We start from the raw sequence: 25,296 nt of genomic DNA, 5'->3' as shown, positions 1-25,296 counted from the left end.
GTACGGGGTTAGAGGCAGACTTTTCTCTGATGTGACTGAGAAGGGAGCCAGGGATGAAGGCCTTGGCACCCTGTGTCCTTGGGAAGGGCTTGTCTCCACCCTCAACATGGGGATTTCTGCAATGAACACCATAGAAGACCCAGAGAATAACCAGGAATACTTGGTCCATTGAGGAACTCGGGAGATAAAACAATGCAGCAGAGCAAATTCCCCTTTTTTTTTAACTTTTATTTTATGTGTGTTAGTCCGAAAGTGTTGGATCTCTTGGAACTGAAGTTACAGGTAGTTGTGAGCTGTCAGGTGAGTGCTGGGAATTGGATCCGGGTCCTCTGGCAGAGCAGTCAGTGCTTTTAACCACTGAGCCACATCTCTCCAGCCCCAAGAGCTAATTCTTAAATCACCATTAGGTTATTTTAATGGAAGCTTCTGAAGGTGTGTTACAGACTGCCATGACTCAAGAACAGCATGTGTGGTTCCCCCCCCCCTCGGCCCAGCTAAGATCAGCTGATGACAGCTGGAGCCCGAGAGCCTCTAGAAACGCAGACAGCAGCTCTTTGGGCCTAAGTGCCTAGACTGAGAGGTGATGTGTTATGCGTAAAACATTCGCTCAGCTTCACTATCTCCTCAAATATGTTTAATATCACATAATGTTAAGTGCTGGGAGGAAGAGAGATAAGATGTGGACCATGTCCTCAAGCACTTGGAATCAAGAAAGATAAAACTCGTACAGAATTAACTATAATAAAATAAGATTGTGATAAGTACCACGACCCATAAAGAATGCTATGTCAGCTCAGGGAGGGGGGCCTGAAACTAAGTGTCCATGCTGAGCAAGGGCGGGGTGGCAAATCACCTAGGAATTGGATTGTCTTCATGTTCTAGGAATCCTGTAATGGAAGGGTCATTAACTCACTGGCTTCATGATTTATGCTCTTCGAGTACTCACACTTAGCAAACTGTTCACTGCTCCTTATTTCTTCCTTTTGTTTTTTTTTTTTTTTTTAAGAAACCAATTCCAAGTTAGCGTTCTCTAAATTTCTGTTTGTTTTTTTTTTTTTTTGTTCGGGGCATCAGATGAAGGGTCCTGTGCCCCTCCTTTATTGCTCTAGAAATGTCTTGTAGGGCTGGGAAGATGGCTTGGTAGTTAAGATTACTTACTGGCGTAGGAGTCCCTGTATTGACATGTCAATCAAGGCACACATAATACACAGGCACATAGGCAGACAGACACACAGACACACACCCAATGCATACACTTAATGTGGACACATACACAAATATTGTCTAATGTTCTAAAGCTGAAGCTGGAGCTCAATGGTCGAGTGCTTGTCCAGCATGTGTGAGCTCTGGACCTCAAGCCCTCAGTCCCTAGCACAGGAAGAAACAAAGAAAGTGAGGAAGGAAGGGAAGAAAGGGAGGGAGGAGGAGAGAATCTAGCATGCTTAAGTCAAGTGGAGTGGTGCACACTGTAATCCTAGTACTTGGGAGGTTGAAATTATTTATTTATTTTTATTTTATGTGCATTGGTGTTTTGCCTGCATGGATATCTGTGTGAGGGCGTCAGATCCCCTGGAACTGGAGTTACAGACAGTTGTGAACTGCCGTGTGGGAGCTGGAAATTGAACCTGGACCTCTGGAAAAACAGCCAGTGCTCTTAACAGCTGAGCCATCTCTCTGGCCCCAGACCTTGTGGTCATTATTGCTATCCTTGCCCTAGGTAAGTGTGGGCTAACAGAACATGACAGCACCCCTCTTCTTCCCTTTGTCTAGGGCAAGAGAGAACCCCATAGGGAGTGTGAAAAGGTAGGGAAGGGTAGTCTCAGGAGCAAATGCCAGGCTGCAAATTCTGACTCCGCTATTGTTACTTTGTGACCTAGAGACGGGAAGGCCCAGCATCTTAGAGCTTAGACCTGCATGGTCTGAGGATAAAAAGATGATGCAGGAAGAACGCCATTTACGAGACACACCCGGCCACTCTGTGGCAGGCACAGCAAATACCTGACGGAAGCTGGCCATTTAGTGGCTGTCTAACTCTTCCCCTACACCAGAATCCAGTTTTCATCTCCATCAGCTCAGAGAAGAGAGACAGGCAGCACTGTCCCCAAGCTGTCTAGCAGAACTAACTACAATAAAGAACTGTCTGCCACCAAACACCTCTCTACTGCATGAGCTACATCATGCATCCAACGACTTTCATTCTCCACCCTACCTGTGTCCTTTGGAGCAACGACAAGGAGAAAGCTTTACCCTCTACCCTTAATTCTGGCACCTCTCCGTCAGAATAATGATAGTACAGTCAGGTAATGAAGCACTTTTTATTTGAGCATCACAGAGATAACAAATGCTGGATCACAAAACTGTCTTCAAGAAGTGACCTCCATTCCCATAATTCCTGCTCCTTTTAAAGTACTGACTCGGGAAAGTCCAGGGCTTCACTCCACTGCTACCCGTTTCCACGCACGCACATGCGAAGACATACAAAGCATTTCCACGCACTCACATAGAAAGACATACAAAGCCAGAATATCCCTGAGGATGAGCCACACTGACAGTTCAGTGTCACTGAGTACAGGGCTGACAGCAGGATGTGGCCAGAGGTGAGGCCAGATAGGAAGGTGGGGGAGATGATGACAGGGACTGCACACGGTACGAGGGGCTTCAGACGCACCTTTTTGATAGTGGTTGCCAAGTATTTTCTACACTCAGGAAAACTCACATGCTTAACCACTCAGGGTCATTCACCATTAAAGGTTTCCAGGAAGAGAGAGGAAAGAATGCAGTGTGCCTGCCTTCTTGCAAGGGTCCCATTCACTAAGACAGGGGTTTAGTCAGAGTTAAGGGCATAGCGTGAAAGTGGACGCTCACAGGAAGGATGTAAAATAAGTCAAATTCAGCACTAATTGAACTGAGTAATTACTAACTCCAATCCCCAATAAGTAAGGGTGTAAGGCACTGTACTTACCAGATCCACAACCATGTGGCTTAATGTGTGACTATAAAAGGGAAGCGCTACAAATTAAACCATGACATGCCTCTGATTATAGGACAAATCCTGATTTGAGATGGTAAATCATAACTATTCCCCAAAGAAGTGAACTATAAAATTGATAACACTTCGAAGCACTTGCCTAGCCCATGTAAGCTCCTGCATTCTATTTCCAGAAAAAAAAAAGACACTCCACACTGTTAAATAAACATTATAGTCTGCTTTACAACTGAGGAAAACAGAAGCAACAAAGAGCTCTTTAAGATGGTGGCCTCAGCTGCAGAGTGAGAATCTGGTGATGCTGGAAGTCCACAGAGCCTCCTACAGGAAGCACAGGGTCCTCCTGAGTCCACCCAGGTATCTCTGAAAAGAGGAGTCCCACCCAGCTCTGGCTGTCCTAGAACTCACTCCGTAGACCATGCTGGCATATACTTTTGCCTCCTGAGTGCTGGGATAAAAGGCATGGGCCACCAGTGCCCAGCCGGAATCTGTTTTCTACCAGCAGTCCACTAGTTAGGTGTGGTGGTTCATGTCTTCTGTTCCAGTGTCAGCTGTGAAGGGACAGAGACAGGTTCTGTAAGGCCACCCTCAGCAGCTTGAGGAATTCCCTTAATCGTCTAAGGACCTGGACTAGTTCAAAATGAGATTTGTGACTTCACTCTTGGAAACACTTTCAGGACTAGTCTGTGTATGAAACAGACTATTTATTTCTATTGTGTGTGGCTCTGTGGATGCACATGTGCACCATGGTGTCTGTAGAAGTCAAGCTGAGGGGGAACAACTGGGCATCTCTCTGTAAGAGCTGACTGAAGTGAGAGACAGGCTCTAGAACTTACTCTCTACAAACATGGACCCTAACTCTCCAAGTCCCAGGCAGATAAGGTCACAAAGGCTAAAGAGTGAGAGAATGTAAATGTACTGTGCTGTTCCAACAGGCATGGAACTCCTTCCAGACCCAACAAGGGCCCGAAGTGGGCACTGGGCCATTCCCTTTACTGGGCACACAATGGCTTATGAAGTTAACCGCAGTTTCTAGGCTGGGAAGAGATAATCTGTAGACAATTATTTGTTTCACCTGGCCTCAAGCCATAAAGGAGAGGGAGAAGAGAAAGAGAAAGAGTGAGGAATGGAAGGACGGGGACACACACACACACACAGAGGCATTATGCACACATGGCAACAACCTGTCAAGTTAGTCTCTTCATTTATTCAGCTTCTTTTTGCAGAGGCCACAGGCCTCACCAGTTTCTTCTGTAACCATGACTTACCGTGGTCTCCCCACCCTCTTCCTGCATCTCCCACCCTCATCTCTTCTTCCTTCCTACTTCCTCACTGTGATTCAGCCATAACATTATTTGCCTGCCTTTTTCCAGGCATCAAGGTCTTGTTAGCTGTTGTTCCGTGGGCCTGGAATGTCCTACGCAGTCACATATCTCTTTCTTCTCTTCTTTCTGTTCAAATGCTATCTTATCAGACTCTTTAACTACCCCATATAAAATATCAGGCCACGTCCACCTAATCCTTCCCTTCCTGTATGTGCCCTCTCTCCCCAGTCATCGCTAGTTAACATAGACTGCATTTTATTTCCCTGTACGTCACAGACTGCAATGCTTTATTAATCCTTTCTCAGGCCAATACAGTGGATAAATGAACTCAGAGTAATTGCACAGTCAGTATGTGCCAATGTGTAACTGGGAATATGAGAACAAGAGAGGCTGAGCACCACTTTCACAATACTATCCAGAGGGGGAAATGAGCTGACTAAGTAGTTGTTATGCTCTAAGCACTTTACATATATAATTTTCACGGCCATTATCAAGGACTATGGCAAAAGTCGTAGAATTCCTAACAGAGCTAGGATTCAGGTCCGCCACACAGGCTTGAGTCTGTGCTCCTAACCATACCAATAAGCAGAAACACGCTTTGACACTGCTGCTGCAAAAGCAGCCAAGAACGTTGGGAGAACCACACAGGCAGTCTGCTCCAGTCTCTAAGTGGGAGGTGCCAGGAGAGGCTTTGCCAAGGCAGGCTTCCTTGAAAAGCGTGCCGACAGGCAGTCTGGAGCAGCATGGAGCTGGAGGCTGTTCTGGACGTGGTGCATCTGCAGTGCAGTGAGCTCGAGTGGTAACCCAGGAGTCATCCACACATAGCAAAACCTGAGAGCATCCGACAGAAAGGAAACGATGGCCCATTTAAAAGGTAAAAACCCGGCCAGGCATGATGGCTTTTAATCCCAGAACCCAGGAAGCAGAGACAGGAGTCCAGTCTGGCCTACATAGATACCTTATCTCAAAAAACAAGTACCAACAAAAAAGGTAAAAGCCTAGAAAAGCTAAAGAAAATGGCCAGAATGGCAGGAAACTCCCAGGCCCGTGTGCCACGGAAGTTGAGGACAAAGACTGCTTTAAGGCACAGAGAACGAGGCTTCCCGGTCATCATCGCCCACGGCTGCAAACCTCCAACTAGCCTGAGCACAGCCCTCACTCCAGCCTAACCTCTCTACCCTTCTCCCCTGCGACCAGCACCCCATCCTCAGGCTAGGAAGCACTGCTCCCCACCAGAAGACCCTTGTAATAGTGCCTAGGGACTGTTAGCAAAAGGGGTCAAAGACACTAAGACTAGTGGTGAAACACATACAGCCTCAAAATGTCTCCAGTCCACACTTGGTTCAGCTGAAGTGTATGCCAAGTTCCCAACACGTATGTCCTCCCACCGCCACCGGATCCTGAGCCTTTGTGTAGCCTAGGATGGCTTCAAACTTGCAATCCTCCCGCCTGTCTTGTAAATACTGGGGTCACAGGCATGTACCACCACCACACTCAACTTGTTCCTACCCTACTACTTGTTTTCTCGTTTTGAAAGAAAAACTAAGAGGAATACACATTTTCACACATAGAGTAGTCATATTTTAAAGTTCTGCAATCCTGTCTAGAAAGAACATATGCTTAAGTTTCAGGTACTTTTAACCTACGCCTCAGCTTCCTCATCTGCTGCTGGAGACCATCGCCGCAGCTACGGAGCACAATGAGGAATGAAGTCCACGGCGTAATCCCTCGCACTAGGCAGCTGGTCATCAACACTAATCTCCTCTGGCTCCCTCGCGCCCAGCAACGTCTCTGATGGGAAATCACAGTCTCAACGTTCTTACGCGATGCTTTTCTACTTCACACTGTGGGAATCTTCTCACCAGTCAGAGAGAGTGGTCAGGGCCAGGGGCACTCGACTCAGGCAGGGGGCTGCCTGCTATGCATTCCTATGTTGAGCCCCTGACTTTCAGCTAAAAGCTGAAGATAGGTCACCATCTATCTTGCCCACAGCACTTCAGAGTCTAGCCTCAGAAACAGGTATATCTTCAACATCTCATTCTTTTCTCTACTTCTGGTCCATATTGCTAAGAGCCTTTGGCTGTGTGAAATCCAACAGGCTGGCATGCACATGTGTCTGATCAGAGTGGCAGTGCTGGACAAAAGCAGTGCACAGTGGGGGCTCCCTCACATCAGCAGCGCCAAGCAGTGCACAGTGGGGGCTCCCTCACATCAGCAGCGCCAAGGTAATGAGATGGCATGAGGTTTCCAAAAGTGTGGCTATTCCAAGACCAGCAATGGCTTTGGGTAACCCATCCTTTCAGCTGAGCCACAGGCTCCTTGAGGATAAAGAATTAATGTAAAAGACAAATTTGTCTTTATTTTCATATTTCTGAATCTCTATATTTAGCAATTCTTCAAGTAAATGCTTAATGAACCCTTTTGGTCTGATAATCAGGGGAAGAAAAGGAAAAGAAAAAAAAAACAATGAAAACCAAAACCCCACAAGTGCACCCTGCAAGCGTCAGTACTTCCCCAGGGTCAGAAGTCCAGGAGAGAGAGGTCATTTGCACAGAGGAAGAGGTTCCTGCTTCTCAGAATCTGTTACTGGATTTTAATTCCTAAAGTAACCTTAAATTCACGTAGGAAGCATGTAAGATATAAATATTAAATATAGTGTTAGCACTTGGAAAGCTATTGTAGAAGATGCCCCTTCCTAAGAGTCAACCATGTTTCCTTCCTACAAAAACTTTTCTCTAGTTTTGTAATATGCAATAAAAAGTGCTAGTGGATTAAATGTCATCTTTATCCCTAAAAGAACAAATGAAAAAGCAGTGTAGTCTGCTGGACATGACAGAAACAAAACAAGATGCAGTGTTTGTCGAGAATCATGAAGGAGCTGCGTGTTGTGACACGCTTGGAACCCAGCACACGTGAGAGGCAGAAGGACCTCGACTACAAAGGCCCTAACTACACAAGGAGCTGGAGGCCAACCTGGGCCACAAGAGACCTTGTTTCAAAAAAAAAAAATCAAACCAAATCAGCAACAGTCATTAGTGATATTAAAACAGCTCATGTCCTTTTCCCTTTGGTCACAAGGTCACAAGGTAGGACAGTGTTTCCCCAGCCCCTTGAGCATGACAGATAACTTATACTGATTAACGAAATGACTGGTGGTAGGTATGTCTCTGTAGGAGGCGTCACACGAGCACCCAGGTGGACTTTCATCAGCCTGGACCTCCAGATGACGACAGCGAACAGCACCAGCAATGACCAGGCAGCAGTCTCCAGAAATAAACCTACTTCTAAGTTACTGAGATTCTTGGAGTGATAGATTCCCAGGCTTCTGCTGAGTCACATCAACAGCAATCGTAGCAAAGGTTTCTCAGCTAATGGTTAAGAAAGTCCTGCTTGTTTGGGAGAAGGCTCAGCCTCTGTTGATACACAGAAATGTATCTCAGCTCCAGCTTTCACGGGTGATGCAAATGCAGCAATCTGCATAATGTGTGATTTATTTCATCTGCTGCTCATGTAAGAGATATCACTGACAATTAACGTTGCTCTTAATTACAGGTCGGTTATTTTTAGGATGGAGTTTTATCTCTATACGTCAGGATGGCTTGGAACTCACAGTGAGTTCCTACCTGAGCTACCTTAGTTCTTCCTGCTTAGTTACCCAAGTGCTGGCATTACAGGTGTGCCACAACACCCAGCTCCCTTCAACACTGAATTTTCTTTTGTTTTGTTTTTTTTAAAAAAGGGTTTCTCTGTATAGCCCTGGCTGTCCTGGAACTCAGTAGACCAGGTTGCCTCAAACTCAAGAGATTTGCCTGCCTCTGACCCCCAAGTGCTTAGGCTAAAGGAACGCACCATCACCACCTGACCCTTTTTTTGGTTTTGTTGTTGCTGTTTTGCTGTTTTCTGAATTTTCTTGAGAGGACTATATTCCAAACAGATTGCTCTGAAACATCAAATGTTGCTGTTCTGTGTACAGCAAGCATTAGCTACCTTGTTGTCCTTAGCTTTTAATAAGGAATAATTAAACAAATCAAAGAGGCTCTGTGTGATTTGAACAGCTAGGAGCCACTGAGTCTGGGCCCTCAGCAGGGAAAGGTGCACGAAGAGAACACAGTGGGGACAGACACCAGATAACGGCTCACATACTCCTCCCTGTTCTTTTTAACCATACTGGACAGATTTTGGAATTTTAAGAAAACCTTTTTGCTAAGCTGTCAGCTGTTCTAAGGGAATGAGATTCTGGCCTCTGAAACAAAGAAGCCAACGCTGAGGAAAGGGGACAACAGGTGGACCGACGGCGTGTCTGTCTTTGACAATAGTATCAAACTGTTGTCTTATTGTTCTTTAGCCCTGGCCTACAGCTGGCTTCTGAAGATGAGATAATAAATGTATTTCCCCATTCTTTAAGCAAAAATCCCCACTTTTGACACACCTGCAGAGAAGGGCTAGAAATGCAATGAGACAACAGGCTGGCCTTGACTTCCTTCTTCCTCAAGCATATCCACAAAGGAAAAGACGGACAGGCCAAGCAATGGTGGCACGTGCCTTTAATACCAGCACTTGGGAAGCGGAGGCAGGTGGATCTCGGTGAGTTGGAGGATAGCCTGGTCTACAGAAGGAGTTTCAGGACAGCCAGAATTGTTACAAGGAGAAACTTTGTCTCGAAACAAACAAACAAACAAACAAATAACAAAAAAAAAAAAAACAGCCGGGCAGTGGTGATGCATGCCTTTAATCCCAGCACTCGGGAGGCAGAAATAGGCCAATCTCTGTGAGTTCGAGGCCAGCCTGGTCTACAAAGTGAGTTCCAGGGCAGGCTCTAAAGCTACAGAGAAACCTTGTCTTGAAAAACCAAGGGAAAAAAGAAAAGAAAAGAAGGCCAGAGACAGACAGTCAAGTAATCCAGCTAGCTCCTACTGTAAGAATTTAAGCTCAAACAGTTTGTCTAATGTCCTTTCTTCAGTAAACTTACACAAAATTAGGTATCCCTCACTCTTCCTTTTGTTTCAAGAGGCCAGCAAGCAAGGCAGAATAGCTGCTGTTTGAACTGTTCCCAGAAGGGCCATTTGACAAAGATAATCCATCATCACAGTTCACAGGCCTGTCACCTTAGACCTCAGAAGTTCAACCACGAACACTCAGCATTTTCCCACTTCAACTATCTACTTGGCAGTTTTCCTGGGCTCAGTCCCACCCAGCAGCACACCTGCCAATCCTATTGAGAGAGGACAAGCACGACCATCTAGCCCCTTGATGAAGCCACTGAAATGAGTCTGAAGACTCAATCTCAAAGACCTAATTGGATCTCAACCTCTTTTGCTGCTGAGATGCTGCAGATGAGAATGCTACATCACTCACTCAGTTTCCAACAAAACATCACCATAGTCCAATATCAGGACCCTGAGCTGTGTTTAGGGGATGCTGAAAGCACTGAGGACCCAATCACCTCTGCAAAGATATGGTCCTGATGTGTTTAAAGAGTTGGATGGCCACCTCACAGATAACAGAACTGTCATGTTGAAAATTTGAGGACAGTGTGTGCTACGAGATCCTGTCTCCAACAAAGAGTAGGACATTAAAACAAGATCATCAAGACCAATTTGAGAATTACCGTCAAAAGCGGTAGTTTCCCTGCATGGTGACACATGCCTCTAATCCTAGCACTGGGAAGGCAGAAGCAGTGAGTTGGTAGCCAGCCTGGTCTACACAGCTGTTCCAGGACAACCAGGGCTCCACAGTGAGACCCTATCTGGGAAAAATAAAGAGTAGTTTAACTATGAAGTAAGTATGAAATATAGAAATACAGCTGACTCTATAAAGGGGGGAGAAAACAGGTTTAAAAATCAGGAGGATTCTGAGGTAACCACAGAAGATCAGAAAGAGCTCACAGCACTGTGTACTACAGAGACAATAAGAAGGTGATGGTCAGGACTGGAGAGATGGGTCAACGGTTTAAGAGGACCAGGGTTCAATTCCTGGCACCCAAATGGCAGCTCACAAAAGGTAACTCCAGTTCCAGGGGATCTGGCACCCTCACACAGACATATGTGCAGGCAAAACACCAATCCACATAAAAATAAATCTTTAAAAGAAGGAGGAGAAGGGACTGGAGAAATGGCTCAGCGGTTAAGAGCACTGACTGCTCTTCCAGAGGACCCGGGTTCAATTCCCAGCACCCACATGGCAGCTCACAACTGTCTGAAAAATCCAGTTCCAGGGGAATCTGACACCTTCACACCAATGCATATAAAATAAAGATAAATAAATCATAAAAAAAAAGTTAAAAGAAGGAGGAGGAGTGAGTGGTGTTGGCCAAGAAATGGTTACAGGATCTGGAGATCAGTAAATCACCTAAGAACGGCAGGTGGGGGACAGGTTAATGTGTGAAAACCAGGTTATGGGGCTCTAGAAAAGGAATAGATGAAATACAAATGAAAGATGGGTATAATGCATAGGACTGCTCAGTTCAGCCTCAGCTATACAATAAGCTCAAGGCCAGCCTAGGCTACATGAGACCCTTTCCCAAGGCAAACAACAGAGACAAAGTATTAGAAATTCAGTCATACGCAGTCTACAAGACCGGCTGCTCTAAGCCCCATGTGTGAGGTGACAGAGAAGCTAACAGGACCAGCTGGTGCACATCTGCCAAATAGGACCAGGAGCTTCTGGCCTCAGGTGGGAAGATTCTTCAGTTAAGAAGGATGGAATTCAGTCATAACCTTGCCATTTTGTGATAGGTCTTTTGCCTATATAAACTAAACAAAACAGCTGACGATTAGGATATAGCTGAGATGGCAAATGTTTTGTGAGGGTGACTATAATAAGCTAGAAATGAAATGAAAGGGAAGTCGCTTGCTGGAAAACACCTTCAGACAGTCTAAGGGTGACTAAGATAGAATTCTGACTCCTTCTTCCACCATTGATTTCAACAACTCCAATAGATAAGGGCGGTCATTTCCTTTGCCAATCACCAGCTAAAAATAAACAGTTGTATAAACAGTAAAGGAATCTGCTGTGGCAGCGTGGTACTTTATGGAACTTCGCTGAAGATAAGACACATGAGAAAGGGCAGTATTTTTATGGCCACTTCCTTCTAAAAGCCATGCCCAGTAAAACAGAGCTGGAACCACTTACTGACTGAGCAGACATCCTCACAGATGTTTAAAACAGCATTAGAACGAGGCCAAAGGTCACCCAGGAGATAGAGAAAATGGCTTTGGAGAAATCTTGACAGCCTTTCACGATTAGAAACCCCAGCCAGCAGGAAGAACAAGGAAGAACCGTCCTTAACGTGATAGAGAATGTGTACAAAAGACCCACGGCAAATGCTGCACTTCATAGCGACAGGATAAACGGTGCTTCTGAAACCAGCAACTAAGACCTGATGCCATTCACCCCATTTCTCGTCAGCACAACCTAGAGATCCTGGGCAGCAGAGTGCGGGTGGAGAAAACATGAAAAGTAAAAGCACTGGGAAGAAATAAACAAAATGTCTAACATATAAGAGAATTCTTAAGTGTTTAACACAACCACTGGTCTTGGTACAAAATATAAACAAATAAAGTAAATTCTATATAGCAACAATACATTGAAAATTAATATTCCTGAGCTGGAGAGATGGCTCAGAGGTTAATAGCACTGAGTGCTCTCCAGAGGTCCTGAGGTCCCAGCAACCACATGGTAACTCACAACCATCTGTAATGAGACCTGATGCCCTCTTCTGGCCTGCAGGCAAAATATAGGCAGAACACTGTCTACATAATAAATAATAAACCTTAAAAAAAGAAAATTAATATTCTAAACACCACATACATAAAAATAGATGTCTAGGATAAAATATAACAAAATGTTAATTAATAGATCTAGACTTTTTCTTTCTTTCTTTTTTTGGGTGGGGAGCTTTTTAAGACAGTTTTTCTGTGTAGCCCTGGTTATCCTAGAACTCACTCTATAGTCCAGGTTGGCCTGGAACTCACAAAGATCGACTCCCTCTGCCTCCTGAGTGCTAGGATTGAGGCAAGAGTCACCATCACCCGGCTTTAATTGACATAGCTAAAGAAATGGAAAAATAGAGCTAGATGTGGTAGCTCATGTCTGTAATCCTAGACTTGAGAGGTGAGGCAGGAGGATCATCATAGGTTTGAAGTCACCTACATAACAGGCTATAGGAAGTTCACAGACAGCCGATCTCAAACACTTTCCCCAAAAGAAGTGAAAAGATACACAATGGATGCAGTTTTATTGTAAGCAATATAAATTACCTTCAGATAGAACCCTGGTACAGTCAACAGAGAAGAAAAAGCAGAGAAGCCATTGGAAAATGGCCAGAAGTGTTCTGCACAGTAATGCTAGCAGGGATGAGTCTAAAAACTCTTGCTGTCATGATCATAACAAACTAATAAAATTATGCTCATAACAATGCGCAGTTTATCAAAACAAGGGAGACTTCTCTTCTAGAGGATGCAGGTCTGATTCCCAGCGCCTACATGAAGGGTCATAACCATCTTGTAACTCCAGTTCCAAGAGATCCAACACCCTTTTCTGACCTCCATGGGCACGGCACAAGTGGCATACAAACAAACATGCAGGTAAAATACCCATACACATAAAATAAGTAATAAAAAATGAGTATGTTTTTTAAAATTACAATTCCTTCCCAAAGCCATGGATCACTGGAAGGTCATTGGCTGACTTGCCAGTGAACATCACTGAGGACAGCATGTGCCAGCTGGACGAATAACATTACTGTCCTCCTGTGAGCTGTCTCCTGTTTACCTTGGCACATGAGGACACAGGCCTCATCATAGTTATGCTAACAAAACAAATCTGAGAACACTACTTGGATCTGCGTCAATTCTGTCCAAGCATGCTTTCCTAAGAGCATCCTGCATCTGATCTCAAATGATGTTACAGATGTATTATTTATTACGCTGCTCCTCAGCAAAGTTTTAGTTTAGTTTTGTTTTTAAAGATTTTTACTTTATGTGCTTGAGTGTTTAGCTCTTTGTATATGTACAACATCATGCCTAGCATCTGTAGAAGCCAGAAGAAATCTCCTGACTGGAGTTACAAACAACTGGTTGTGAGCTCCCATGTGGGTACTGGGAACTAAGTCTGGATCTTCTGCCAAGAGAAGTATGAACACTCAATCTCTGAGCCACACAACCCCCCCCAAGATACAAACTGCATTACAGGGCTGGAGAGATGGCTCAGTGGTTAAGAGCACTGCCTGCTCTTCCAAAGGTGCTGAGTTCAATTCCCAGCAACCACATGGTGGCTCACAACCATCTGTAAGGAGGTCTGGTGCCCTCTTCTGGCCTGCAGACATACACACAGACAGAATATTGTATACATAATAAATAAATAAATAAAAATTTAAAAAAACTGCATTACATCAGAGTTCCTGAGTTCTCACCATTCCAAAGCTTCACCGTTACTGACCTATGTCTAGGAAACTCATTTCAGTTTTGTAGGTACATCTACTTATTCTGGTGTCATAACTGCTATAAACCTGTGAACAAAAGAGCCAGGAAATAGGCCTGGTGGTAATATCTGTGTGCTAAAACTACTAATAGATCTTAGTAAAAACCAGCCACCAACAACACCCAAAATATACTGGGCTGGAGAGACAGCTCAGCAGTTAAGGGCACTGGCTGCTCTTCAAAGGATCTGGGTTCAATTCCCAGGACCCACAGAGCAGCTTACAAACCTCTGTAACTTCAGTTCCACAGGATCCAAAATCATAGCCTTGTCTCTGGGGATACCAGATACACATTTATTGCATAAACACACATGAAGACAAATACCCATAAACATTATCAAACAAACAAAAAAACCCCACCAACTCTCAAAACTATTTAACATCTTTTAGAAATATCTTTAGGGTATGGTGGCATATCACATGCCTTTAATCCAAGCAGAGGCAGGCAGATCTGTTCCAGAACAGCCAGGGCTACACAGAGAAACCCTGTCTCAAAATTAAAAAAAAAAAAAAAAAGTAGATGGATAAAAGCATGTTTGCTTATCTATCTATTTTGGGGTGGCGTGTGTGGAGGTCAGAGGACAATTTACAGCAGTCAGTTTTCTCCTTTTACCATGCAGATTCTGAGGATCCAACTCAGGTCATCAAAGCTTGGCAAGCACTTTCACCCACCAAGCCATCCTTCCGGCCCTCGGAGCTACTAAACTAAATAAAACAGTTCAGGCTTGATGGATTGCTTGCTGGTAGAGTACCTAGTTAGCATGTGAAGGGCTCTGGATCCAATCTCCAGTACTGCAAAAATTAATTAATTAATTGATTAAAACTAAGACTCTAGAACTAGGTCAGAGCAAAAGAACAAGAGAAGGAACAGGAAGGTACACAGGAGGCTTGACATGTCCTAAACTCAGTCTTCCAGGATCCCTGTTCTAGAAGAGGACATACCTTATCCATATGGAAGATCAAATCCAACTCACATACATTTTCAAAACACTTATCCAGAGTCTCCACAAAAACCTAAGAAAAGAGAAGAAAACGAGAAAACCATTACTCACTGTTTTACAGACATCACACAAGAAAGTAAAAAGGGCGAGCCCGAAGTGTGTCCCAGTCCCACCGATGGCTGGAGATCAGCCTGAGCTACACAGTGAGACCTCAAGGTCATTAAAAAAGGCTGAAACTATAGATGTCAGCCAGTAATCCCAACTATTCAAGCAGGAGGATTGAAAATTCAAGGACTTCTTGGGCTACTTGGGACAATGCTATCTTAAAATTTTATAAGAGTGAAAAATAAATACAGTAAAAGGGGCAGCCATGACGCTCCTTTTCCCTCACAATAGAGCTCACAGCAGATCAGCAAGCCCAGTCCCCAACATTAACTGACACCTACTTCTTAGCCAACCCCAGGGCCGTTCATCTAGGCAGGAAAGCCTTGTTCTCTGATTAGCAGTCCGACCAGCAGACACACTGAGGCTTTCTCTTCTCTTTTATAAGATGCTAATTTACATAAAAGAATAACACACCAACTACTTACAATACTATGGTCTTTAAACAAACCTGAAGTACACATAAATTTAAAAACGTCCTTACAGTATTGATTTAAAATTTTGTATGTATGCATTTTTCTTGTTTGTTTATTTATTTTCGGGTTTTTGAGACAGGGTTTCTCTGTGTCGCCCTGGCTGTCCTTGAACTCACTCTGTAGTCCAGGCTGACCTTGAATTCAGAGATCCACCTACCTCTGCTGCCCAAGTGTGCCACCACCGCCAGGCAACTATTCCCCTAAGATCTCATATTAATATTAACAACACAATATAAAAATTTAAAACTTTTAAAAAACTTATTTATGTGTATGTATGTCTGTTGTATATGTGCCTGAGGAGATCACAAAAGCATCGGCTCCCTGAAGTTGGAGATTCAGGCAATTGTAAGCTGCCTGAGGCAGGTGCTGAGAATTAAACTTGGGTCGTTTGCAAGAACAATATGTTTAACCACTGAACCATTTCTCCAGCCAGTTTCAACTTTTAAAAGTTCCAGTCTTTTTTTTTTTTTTTTTTTAAGATTTCTTTATGTAATATATGCAGTGTTCCATCTGCATGTATGCCTGCAGGCCAGAAGAGGGCGCCAGATCTCATTATAGATGGTTGTGAGCCACCATATGGTTACTAGGAATTGAACTCAGGACCTCTAGAAGAACGGTATTTTTAACCGCTGAGCCATCTCTCCACAGTCTTTTTTTAAAATGTATTTATTTTTATTTTATGTGCATTGATGTTTTGCCTGAATGCATGTCTGTGTGACGGTGTCAGATTTTGGAGTTATAGGCAATTGTGAGCTGTTAGGTGGATGCTGGGAATTGAACCCAGGTTCTCTGGAAGAGCAGCCAGGGCTCTTAACCACTGAGTCATCTCTCCAACCCTTCAAAGTTCTACAGTCTTAAAAACCAAATACTTTAAAAGTTCAGTCTCTTTAAAGCATTCAGTCTTCTTCAAAGTTCAAAGGTTCTCTAGAATATCCAAAGCCTCTCTGAAATTCCAAAGTCTCTCTAAAATTCCAGTCTCTTAACCATGGGCTCCTATAAAATAAAAAATGTTACATTCTTCTATTTCAAAAAACAAAGAGCCAGGGTACAGTCACAGTCAGACTAAAGCAAAACCAAAATTCAACTGCAGCAAAGTTCAGTGCTTGATGTCTGGGACTCACCCATGATCCTCTGGGCTCCAAAGGGCCTGTGCCACTTCTCCAGCTCTGCCCTCTGCAGTACCCATAGCCTGTCTCCTACACCCAAGCTAGCTTCCTTCACAGTTGCTGTGGTGTTCTTTGGTGGCCATCCCATGGTGCTGACATCTCCAAAATGATGCAATCTTTGCAACTGGGCTGTACCTTCACCAATAACCTCTCCTGGGCTCTCTTCAGGGACTGTGACCCTGCCACATGGTGCCAAGTCTCAGCTTCTCAACCCTGGGACTTGACTACAACTGAAGCTGCACCTCCTCTATGGCCTCTTCTACCCTCCTATGGTGCCAAGGCTCAGATGCTCACTGTAACCTCTTCACACCTTCAAACCCAGTACCACCTCGATGACTCTTATTCATTACCACAGTTCCCAGCATGAGATACACAGCCTCAGCCCCCTCTGGACCAGAGATTCTGTATGCTGACCCCGAGGAAACACCTCTCAAATGATTTCACCTCGGTGATGCTGATCTCTTCTTAACTATCGCTGATTTCTCAGTTCCAGCTGACCAGCATCAATCATCCTAGCAAAGCAAAGGTTTTACTTCAGCGGTACTGGTCTCTTGTTAACCATAGCTGATTCTTCAGCCCCAGCTGACCAGAACCAAGGATTCTTAATTCAAAGTATCATATAATTGGCCTTACTAATCTCTACTTCCCTCTGAAACTTCACAAACCAGGTCTCTACCATTTGCATTTCTCTCAGTATTCTTATCCTCCAAGCTCCCACAGAACAAGACACTGAGCTCTGAGCACTTGATGGCTTTTCCAGTCCAAAGTTCAAATGCCAGCACAATCCTCCCAAAAACACATGGTTGAGTCTGTCAAGCAATACCCCACAACTGGTACCAATTTCTGCCTTAGTTAGCAAAGTGTTATTCCATCCAGAGTTTGACTACCGTCTTCCTTGATGATGCCGATATCAAGATGCAATGAGCAGAAGTGTCTGACATCCTGACCTAGGTCTGATAACTGGTACTGGTTCCTATTAGAAACCAAACACTGGAAAATGACTGGCCATTAAGTATTAATACTCTAGGACCTAGCGACTGTATTCCTCAGGTGTATATCTTACAGAAATGCAAGCACGTGGAATTCCAAAACCAAACAGTCATGTCACAGTGGCACTATGACAATATTTTGTTTAAGAACAGAAGTTACAGACTGGGGAGATGGCTCAGTGGTTGTTTTTGCAGAGGTGGCACTTGTTGCTCTCGCAGAGGACCCAAGTTCAATTCCTAGCACCCACATAGTGGCTCCCAACCTTCTATACCACAATTCCAGGAATCTAAAGCCCTCTTCTGACCTCAGGAAGCACTGGGGTGCACATGATACACAGACATACATCCAGGTAAAACACTGATACACATTAAAATTAAATAGATAAATCTAAAAAAATTGAAACAAAACAACAAAAAAGAAATTGTAGTTTAGTAGATAAAGCTGGAGCAGTGGTGGTGCACACCTTTAAACCCAGCACTCAGGAGGCAGAGGCAGGAGGATCTATGAGTTTGAGGCCAGCCTGGTCTACAAAGCAAGTTCTAGGACAGCTAGGGGCTACACAGAGAAACCCTGGAAATACTGGAAAACTTTACCAAATTGAAAAGTTCTTCACGTACATATTCCAAATCAATCATTTCTGGAAAATATGAAAGAATACTCTGAGAAAACAGTGATAACAAGGACAGATTTTTCTTACTATGTATCAGAATCTGTCATAAAAACTTAAGAATTAAAATATTGCAACACTAAAGAACAAAAGCATAGGGCTAGCTAGCAAAATGGCTGCTCGTGGTAAAGGTGCTTGCTGACAAGCCTGGCTCAGGGTAGAGGGAGAGAACTGACTCCCACAAGATAGTTCTGACCTGGTGCTGGCTAGCTTTTTTTTTTTTAAGTTTATTTATTTATTATATATGCACATGCCAGAAGAAGGCACCAGATCTCATTATAGATGGCTGTGGGCTGTCATGTGGTTGCTATGAATTGAACTTAGGACCTCTGGAAGAGCAGCCAGTGCTCTTAACCTCTGACCCATCTCTCCAGCCCCCGGTGCTGGCTAGCTTTATGTCAGCTTGACACAAGTTAGTCACCATATTGGCCAATGGGCAACATGGGCAAGCCTGTTGAGCATTTTCTTGACAAGAAAGCCCAGCTCACTCACTGACGGTGGAAGCACCGCTGGGCTAGTGATTTTGGATTATCTAAAAACAGGTTAAGCTAGTCATGGAAAGCATGCCAGTAAGCAGCACTCTTTGGTGGCTTCCACATCAGCTCCTGCCTCCAGATTCCTGCCCAGCTTGAGTTTCTTCCCTGACTTCCCTCAGTAATGGACTGTGGTGTGGAACTGTTTCCTCATAAGCTGCTTTTCGTCCTGGTGTTTATCACAGCCAGAGAAACCCTAACAAGACGGCCCTGTAAACGTGCACCAGGGCACTCACATTCTCGTGTACACCTCTCCCCCCACACACACAAACACATTTAATTAAAATGTACACATTAATAATTTTTTAAGTTAATGCAGTATTCTGAGCTGGCAGGAACTGAGCTGTTGTCGGCTGAAGCTACTCAGTGGCAAGGTGTTGACACACAGCACACTTAGCGCTTTACTTTCTTCCCGAGTTTCCCTTTTCTGGCTCTTGAAGACTTCCTGGTAGAACTGGACCAGGAGCCCACAAACGGCATCCTGCAACAATTCGGTCTCAGCCTCCTGAGTAGCTGGGACCACAGCACCACCACGCTCAGCTCTCAGCTTCTTTCATTCTGTTTCATTTTCATGTGTGTCTTTAGACTTCTTCCTTAAGATAACTCTGGCTCTCGGTTTTACAACTAAAATTGGCTACGAAATTAACTAGGGGGAGAAGACACTATGTGTGCACCATGCTCTTGCTCTAGGCTACCATTATAAGTAAAAGTTAACTGTGTAGACACTTAGGACTGGGGAGATGTTTCAGTCAGTAAGTTCTTGTGGCACAAACAGAAGGACCTCAGTTTGATCTCCCAGAACCCAAACGAAAAGCCCAGTGCAGCAAATCCTAGCACTTCGGAGGAAAAGATAAGATGATGCCTAGGGCTTGCTGGCAAGACTGTCTTAGCTGAATCTTTCTCTAACTCAAAAATAAGGTGGGAAACCACTGAGGAAGGTACCAGATGTCAATCTCTGGCCTCCACAAGCAGCTACACAAACACCAGGGCACATACATGTCTTGTACACAGAAAGTATAACTACTTCAATGTAGTTTGATTTCAGAGATGAAAGGAAATTCAAAACATTTAAAACCAAGGGTAGCAGTGCAAGGGCTGGGCAGAAACCACGGTGGCCGCTGAGTCCTGGAGGGTTGCTCAGGCGGTCCCAGAGCACCACCTGGTGGACACTGGGCAACTCTGACCAACGCTGGTGAGGAGACTGAAAAAAGGATCCAAACCAAGGCAGAGTACTCAAAACCCCCGTGGGAACTCTGAAAGGTGCTTCCATTATTTGATGACTACACATACCTGGATAAGGTCCAAGATCCCAAGTTCACTCTCTGAGGAATCCACACAAAATACGAAGTAGAGGGTGGCATAGTGCCGGTAAATCAGTTTGTAGTCAGCACCACCAATCAGACTGCGGGAGACAGAAGTCAGCAGTTGAGAACTCAGCTCTTAAGTAAGCATATCTGAGACCCCTGCACCAAAGAAGGGAAATGGGCCTAACAAGGAGGAAGGCTGACCACTCAGAACGGCACTTCTCACACGGACGACAGCTAAGTTTGGGAGAGGAACTTAAAGCCACTTGACTTCACCCTGTAGCTTTCTTTTTACCTATCCTGCCAGTGACCCAAACACCAGAGTGATGGCTTGGGGCTGGAGAGATGGCTCAGGAGTTAAGAGCACTGACTGGTGTTCCACAGCACCCAGGTTCAATCCCCAGCACCCACACGGCAGCTGACAACTGTCTGGAACTCCTGTTGCAGAGGTTCTGACATCCACAATGACAAAACACCAATGGACATAAAATAAAAATAAATTAATAAAAAAAAATTCAGAGTGATGGCTGAAGCCCAGTAAAGCAAGTGTCTCCCAAAAAGAGCCAGGCTGTCTCCCTGAGCAGCACATGCTAAGAACAGGTTAAATGGGTCTGGTGTAGTGGTGTGCACCTTTAATCCCAGCACTCGGGAGGTAGGGGAAGCAGACCTCCGAGTTCAGGGCCAGTCGGGGCTACACAGAGAAACCAGGTCTTAACAACACCCCCTTCCACACACAGGTGATGCTGCATCAGGTAGCCACTGATCCCTGAGGGTACCAGAAGAAACAACAGTAACGAAGGCTGCCAAACACGGATCTGGGGACTAGGGGTTGGCGACCTGAAGCTGATGGTTTACCTTCCACCTTCTAAGAAGTTACAGATGTTGTCATCCCGCTTGAGGACCAGATGGAAAGTCTCTCGAACAATCTGCTGTTGAATTTCTTCTGGCTATGGAACAACAACAAAAAGCCGGGTTGGGGCAAGTGAGAAACACAGTGTCCATCAATAAGGACGGCTATGTAGAAATGGGGATTTACACTGGGGACAACTGGAAACGATCACGTATAAACACAGGGAGAACCGAGAATGACTACGGGAAAGACAGGGCTACAGAGATTAAGGTGGCTTATTTACTTAGGTATCTCAGTCACAAACTATTGCTATTTTATAGACAAAGAATCAGAATTCATAAACTCACAAAGATCCTCAAGTTTTATTTTGTTTGTTTGGTTTAGTTTGGGTTTTTTTGTTTTGTTTTGGTTTGGTTTTTGGTTTTTGTTTTTTTGGGGTTTTTTTTTTTTTTTTTTTTTTGAGACAGGGTTTCTTTGTGAAGCCATGGCTGTCCTGAAACCAGTTCCATAGAACTGGCCTTAAACTCAGAGATCCACCCACCTCTGCCTCCTGGGAGCTGGGATTAAAGGTACATATCATCACTGCCCAGCTTTTTTTTTCCCTGAAAAAGAAAATATCTATACTGTGTAATTAACAAATCTCAAAGTTCCAGCACTGTGTGAAGGTCAAGATGCAATCATGTACACTGACTCAAAGACAAATTTGTCAGTGTTTTTAAACTGTAATACCAGTGCTACATATAAGATGCTGTTTTGCTCACCAGCAATTGGGAGAAACAGAAAACGCTGTATTTACAGACCTGAATTTTGGGCAACTAAACAAAACTACAAATAAACTTTTTCCACTTAATAGTCACTCGCAATCTTGAGAAACCTCAACTGTGAACGTATCGCTTGATAAATCACATTTGATTTCCACTTACATGTATGAGTTTTATAATAAGAATGTACAGTATTTTTAAAAGTCATGTGTGATGGCTCCCTTCTGCAAGTCCAGTATGCTGGAGGCTAAGGCAGGAGGCCTGTTACTGAATTGCAGGATAGCCTGGTTTATATGGTGAATTCCAGGCCAGCTTGAACTGTACAAGCTCAACAAAATAAAACAGAGGGAAGAGTGAGGAGGGGGAGAGAGGAGCAGAGAAAGAAAGCCCACTGTAGTAGAGTAAGTCTGTAATCCCAGCATTTGGTAAGTGAAGGCAGGAGGAACATGAGACCCTGGATAAAGGTGAGGGGCAGGGTAGGAATGGTGGTGCTTTAGTATCAGCAAGAAGCAGGAGGATCTGTGAGTTCAAGGCCAGCCTAGTCTACATAGTAAGATCCAGGTCAGCCAGGGATACATGGTGAAACCTTGTCTCAAAACAAATAAAAATGATTAGGGAAAAATAAGACAGAAATTAGGTAGTTAAAAACTCTAGAAGAGAGACCAGCAGTGGTGGTACATGCCTTGGAGGCAGAAGCAGGCAGATCTCTGTGAGTTCTAGACCACCCTGGTCTACAGACTGAGTTCCAAGATAGCTAAGGCTACACAAAGAAACCTGTCTTGAAAAACCAAACCAACCAACCAGCCAACCAAGTAAACAATCAAAAAACCTATAACAACAACAAAACTCGAGATCAGGAGATGGAGAATTGGTTCAGTCATTAAAAGCATTTGCTGCTCATACAGAGAACCCAGGTTCAATTCCCAGTAGTCACAGGATGGTTAACAACCATCAGTTAATCCAGTCCCAAGGGATCCAACGCCCTCTTCCGACCTCCAATGGCACCAGGTACACATGTGATAGATACACATAACTTCAGGCAAAACAGTCACACACATAAAATAAATAAATCTAAAAAGAAAATTTAACCCTCTAGATAGTCTTCTCACATCGTAATGTGGGCTGAATCAGTCAGGGATGATGTTTAAATGCAGGTTCCTCTTTAATATGCCTGGGCTACTCCTAAGACTACTCCTACAAGCTCTAACAAGCTCCTACAGAATACTGGTGCTTTGGGTCTGGGGGACACACTCTGAGGGCCACAGCGTAAGTAAATGTTCAACTTAAATCTTCCTTAAGACAGGAAAACACATTTTAAAAAATTAATCCCTAAGCCAGTGGTGGCAGTGCACACCTTTAATTCCAGCACTTGGGAGGCAGAGGCAGACAGATCTCTGTGAGTTCAAAGCCAGCCTGGTCTACAAGGGCTAGCTAGATCCAAAAATTACAGAGGAAACCCTGTCTTGAAAAACAAAAAACAAACAAAAAATTAGTCCCTTTCTTTCTACACCACTGCACTTAGCTTTGAGAGGGCCAGTTATTTAAAAGCTATGAAGCATGGGGGACAGGGACAACACAAAAACCAGGAACCAATCACTGAGGAAATGGCTGCTCAGTGTGGGCTCTAAAGGCTCTCAGTGCCTAGTGAACGCATGGATGCAAACTTGTTAACCGCTGGCCCACAAATTGGAACAAATCAATCACTATCTTTCTGGTTTCCATGTGAACATACCAAGCTCACATTTGCCAGGATGTTGTCAAAGATTAACTCTGCGTGCTCAGAAGCACAAAGCACGTTAAGCATCAGCACTTTTTTAAGCTGACAAAAACATCTTTTCAACTGAAGCCCTTTATCCAACCACAGATGAAAGTGGCAAAAATGGGGATGTGGTGGTGGTATGGAGCAATGAGGCCAACTGATTCCTAGCTCAACAGAAAGGCCAACTTTGGACTGCTCCCGTGCCCCAGTTATTTTAACAACCCTTCCTATCTATTAGTACGCCGCAAATTTTCAAGGGACTCTCACTCAAGAGGTTCTTAAACAAGTCTATGATCTTCAAAGACATACAAATAGCTAATAAGCATAAGAAAAGATAGGTGCTCAGCATCTTTAGTTACTATGGAAACAGACATCAAAACCTTTTAAAAGGAGATTCATTTTCATCCACTAAAATACCTTTAATTAAAGGAAACATGGCTAGGATTTATAGCCCAGTGGAGGAAAAATGCCTATAATAAGAGAGGCCCTAAATTCACTCCCTAGTTCAGAAAATAAAAACAAACAAAGAAGATACACATTGAAGGAGATAGGAAGAAAATGGAATATTGATACATTGTTGAGAGTAGTGTGAAAGGGTACAACCACTTGGAAAGCACTTTGGAAGGTTATTAAAATGTTTACCATTGGAGCTGGAGAGATGGCTCAGTGGTTAATCGACTGCTCTTGCAGAGGACCCAGGTTCAATTCCCAGCACCCACATGGCAGCTCACAACTGTCTGTAACTTCAGTTCTAGGGGACCCAACACCCTTACACAGACATACATGCAGGAAAACACCAATGCACATAAAATAATAATAAAAAATAAAAATAAGCTACTTTAAAAATGTTTACCACTGAGTTATTAATGATTCTACTACTAAAGTCAAAGGAAATAAAAAGCTATGCCTACTAAAACTCACTAAAACTAAAAGTCAACACATGAATGGTCATAGTAGCATTATTTATAAAAGTCAGATTCAACAATAATGGGAAGCATGGAACGAACAGCAGGGCACAATGGCATGCCTGAAACTTTAGGATGTGGAAGGTTGGGGTAGAGAATCTTTTCTACTCTTTCGGTGGCTAGCTGTTTGGGTTTTGTTTTTGCTGCTTATAATGTCTTCATTATGTACCCAAGGTTGGCCATGAACTCAAAATCCTCCTACCTCAGTTTCCCAAGTGCAGTGAACATAGACCTGTGCCAGCAAGCCTAGAGAGACCTCCAGTTCCAAGCCAACCAGAGCTACATAATGAGATCCTGCTTCAAAATAAGTAAAGAACACATATATATGAATGCTATGATACAGATGAAACTTGAGTATGTCTTTGTAAGTAAAAGAATAAAAAGCCCATACATTATTATAATTCTATTTAGATAAAACATTCAAAAACTTCAAGAGAAAGCAAGTGCTTGCTTACAGTCAGTGAAGTAGACCGCTAATAGGGAGGGGTTTCTTTAAGGGTAGAGATAAAAAGGTTCTCAAATTGTGATATGGTAAGTAGCTGTATAGTCATTTATATCTGTTTTTTTTAGTTATTTATATCTCAATAACTTAGGAGAAACAAATGCACACACAAGTCGAAGTTATATTAAGCATATTTAAAAAATGCTGCTTGAAACGCCTACTTTAAAAAGCAAATTAACTGGGCAGTGATAGCGCACGCCTTTAATCCCAGCATTTGGGAGGCAGAGGCAGGCAGATCTCTGTGAGTTCAAGACCAACCTGATCTACAGAATGAGTTCCAGGACTGGTTCCACAGCTACTGAGAAACCCTGTCTTGAAAAACCAAAAATAAAAATAAAAAAGCAAAGTATTTTTCATTTACGACTAAAAAGGAATAAAAATCCTAGAGACATTTCTCCCTTGTCAACTCACACAAGAGTAGGAAAGGTGGG

At 43.7% G+C, this 25,296-nt stretch overlaps 1 protein-coding gene across 2 annotated transcripts in view; it reads right to left on the bottom strand.

Annotated features, from left to right (window-relative positions):
- Ap3s2 (adaptor related protein complex 3 subunit sigma 2) overlaps positions 1 to 25,296 on the bottom strand; it is a 40,107-nt gene that overhangs the window by 13,704 nt on the left and 1,107 nt on the right. The window contains exons 1-4 of one of the 2 annotated variants that reach the window (XM_085682608.1): positions 25,124 to 25,237; positions 20,884 to 20,975; positions 20,015 to 20,126; positions 14,732 to 14,803 (exon numbers count right to left, since the gene is read on the bottom strand). In XM_085682608.1, the coding sequence (XP_085538734.1) occupies positions 14,732 to 14,803; positions 20,015 to 20,126; positions 20,884 to 20,975; positions 25,124 to 25,222 (375 nt within the window). In that variant the 5' untranslated portion in view covers positions 25,223 to 25,237. Of the gene's footprint in view, positions 1 to 14,731; positions 14,804 to 20,014; positions 20,127 to 20,883; positions 20,976 to 25,123; positions 25,238 to 25,296 lie in introns of those variants that run through there. The other variant, XM_048434891.2, reaches the window with a different exon arrangement.

The sequence above is a fragment of the Myodes glareolus genome, chromosome 24, assembly GCF_982192425.1.
Source record: "Myodes glareolus chromosome 24, mMyoGla1.1, whole genome shotgun sequence".
Classification (NCBI taxonomy): Eukaryota; Metazoa; Chordata; class Mammalia; order Rodentia; family Cricetidae; genus Myodes; species Myodes glareolus.
The sequence above is the reverse complement of the archived record's forward strand: the minus strand, read 5'-3'. Positions and strand labels throughout refer to the sequence as shown.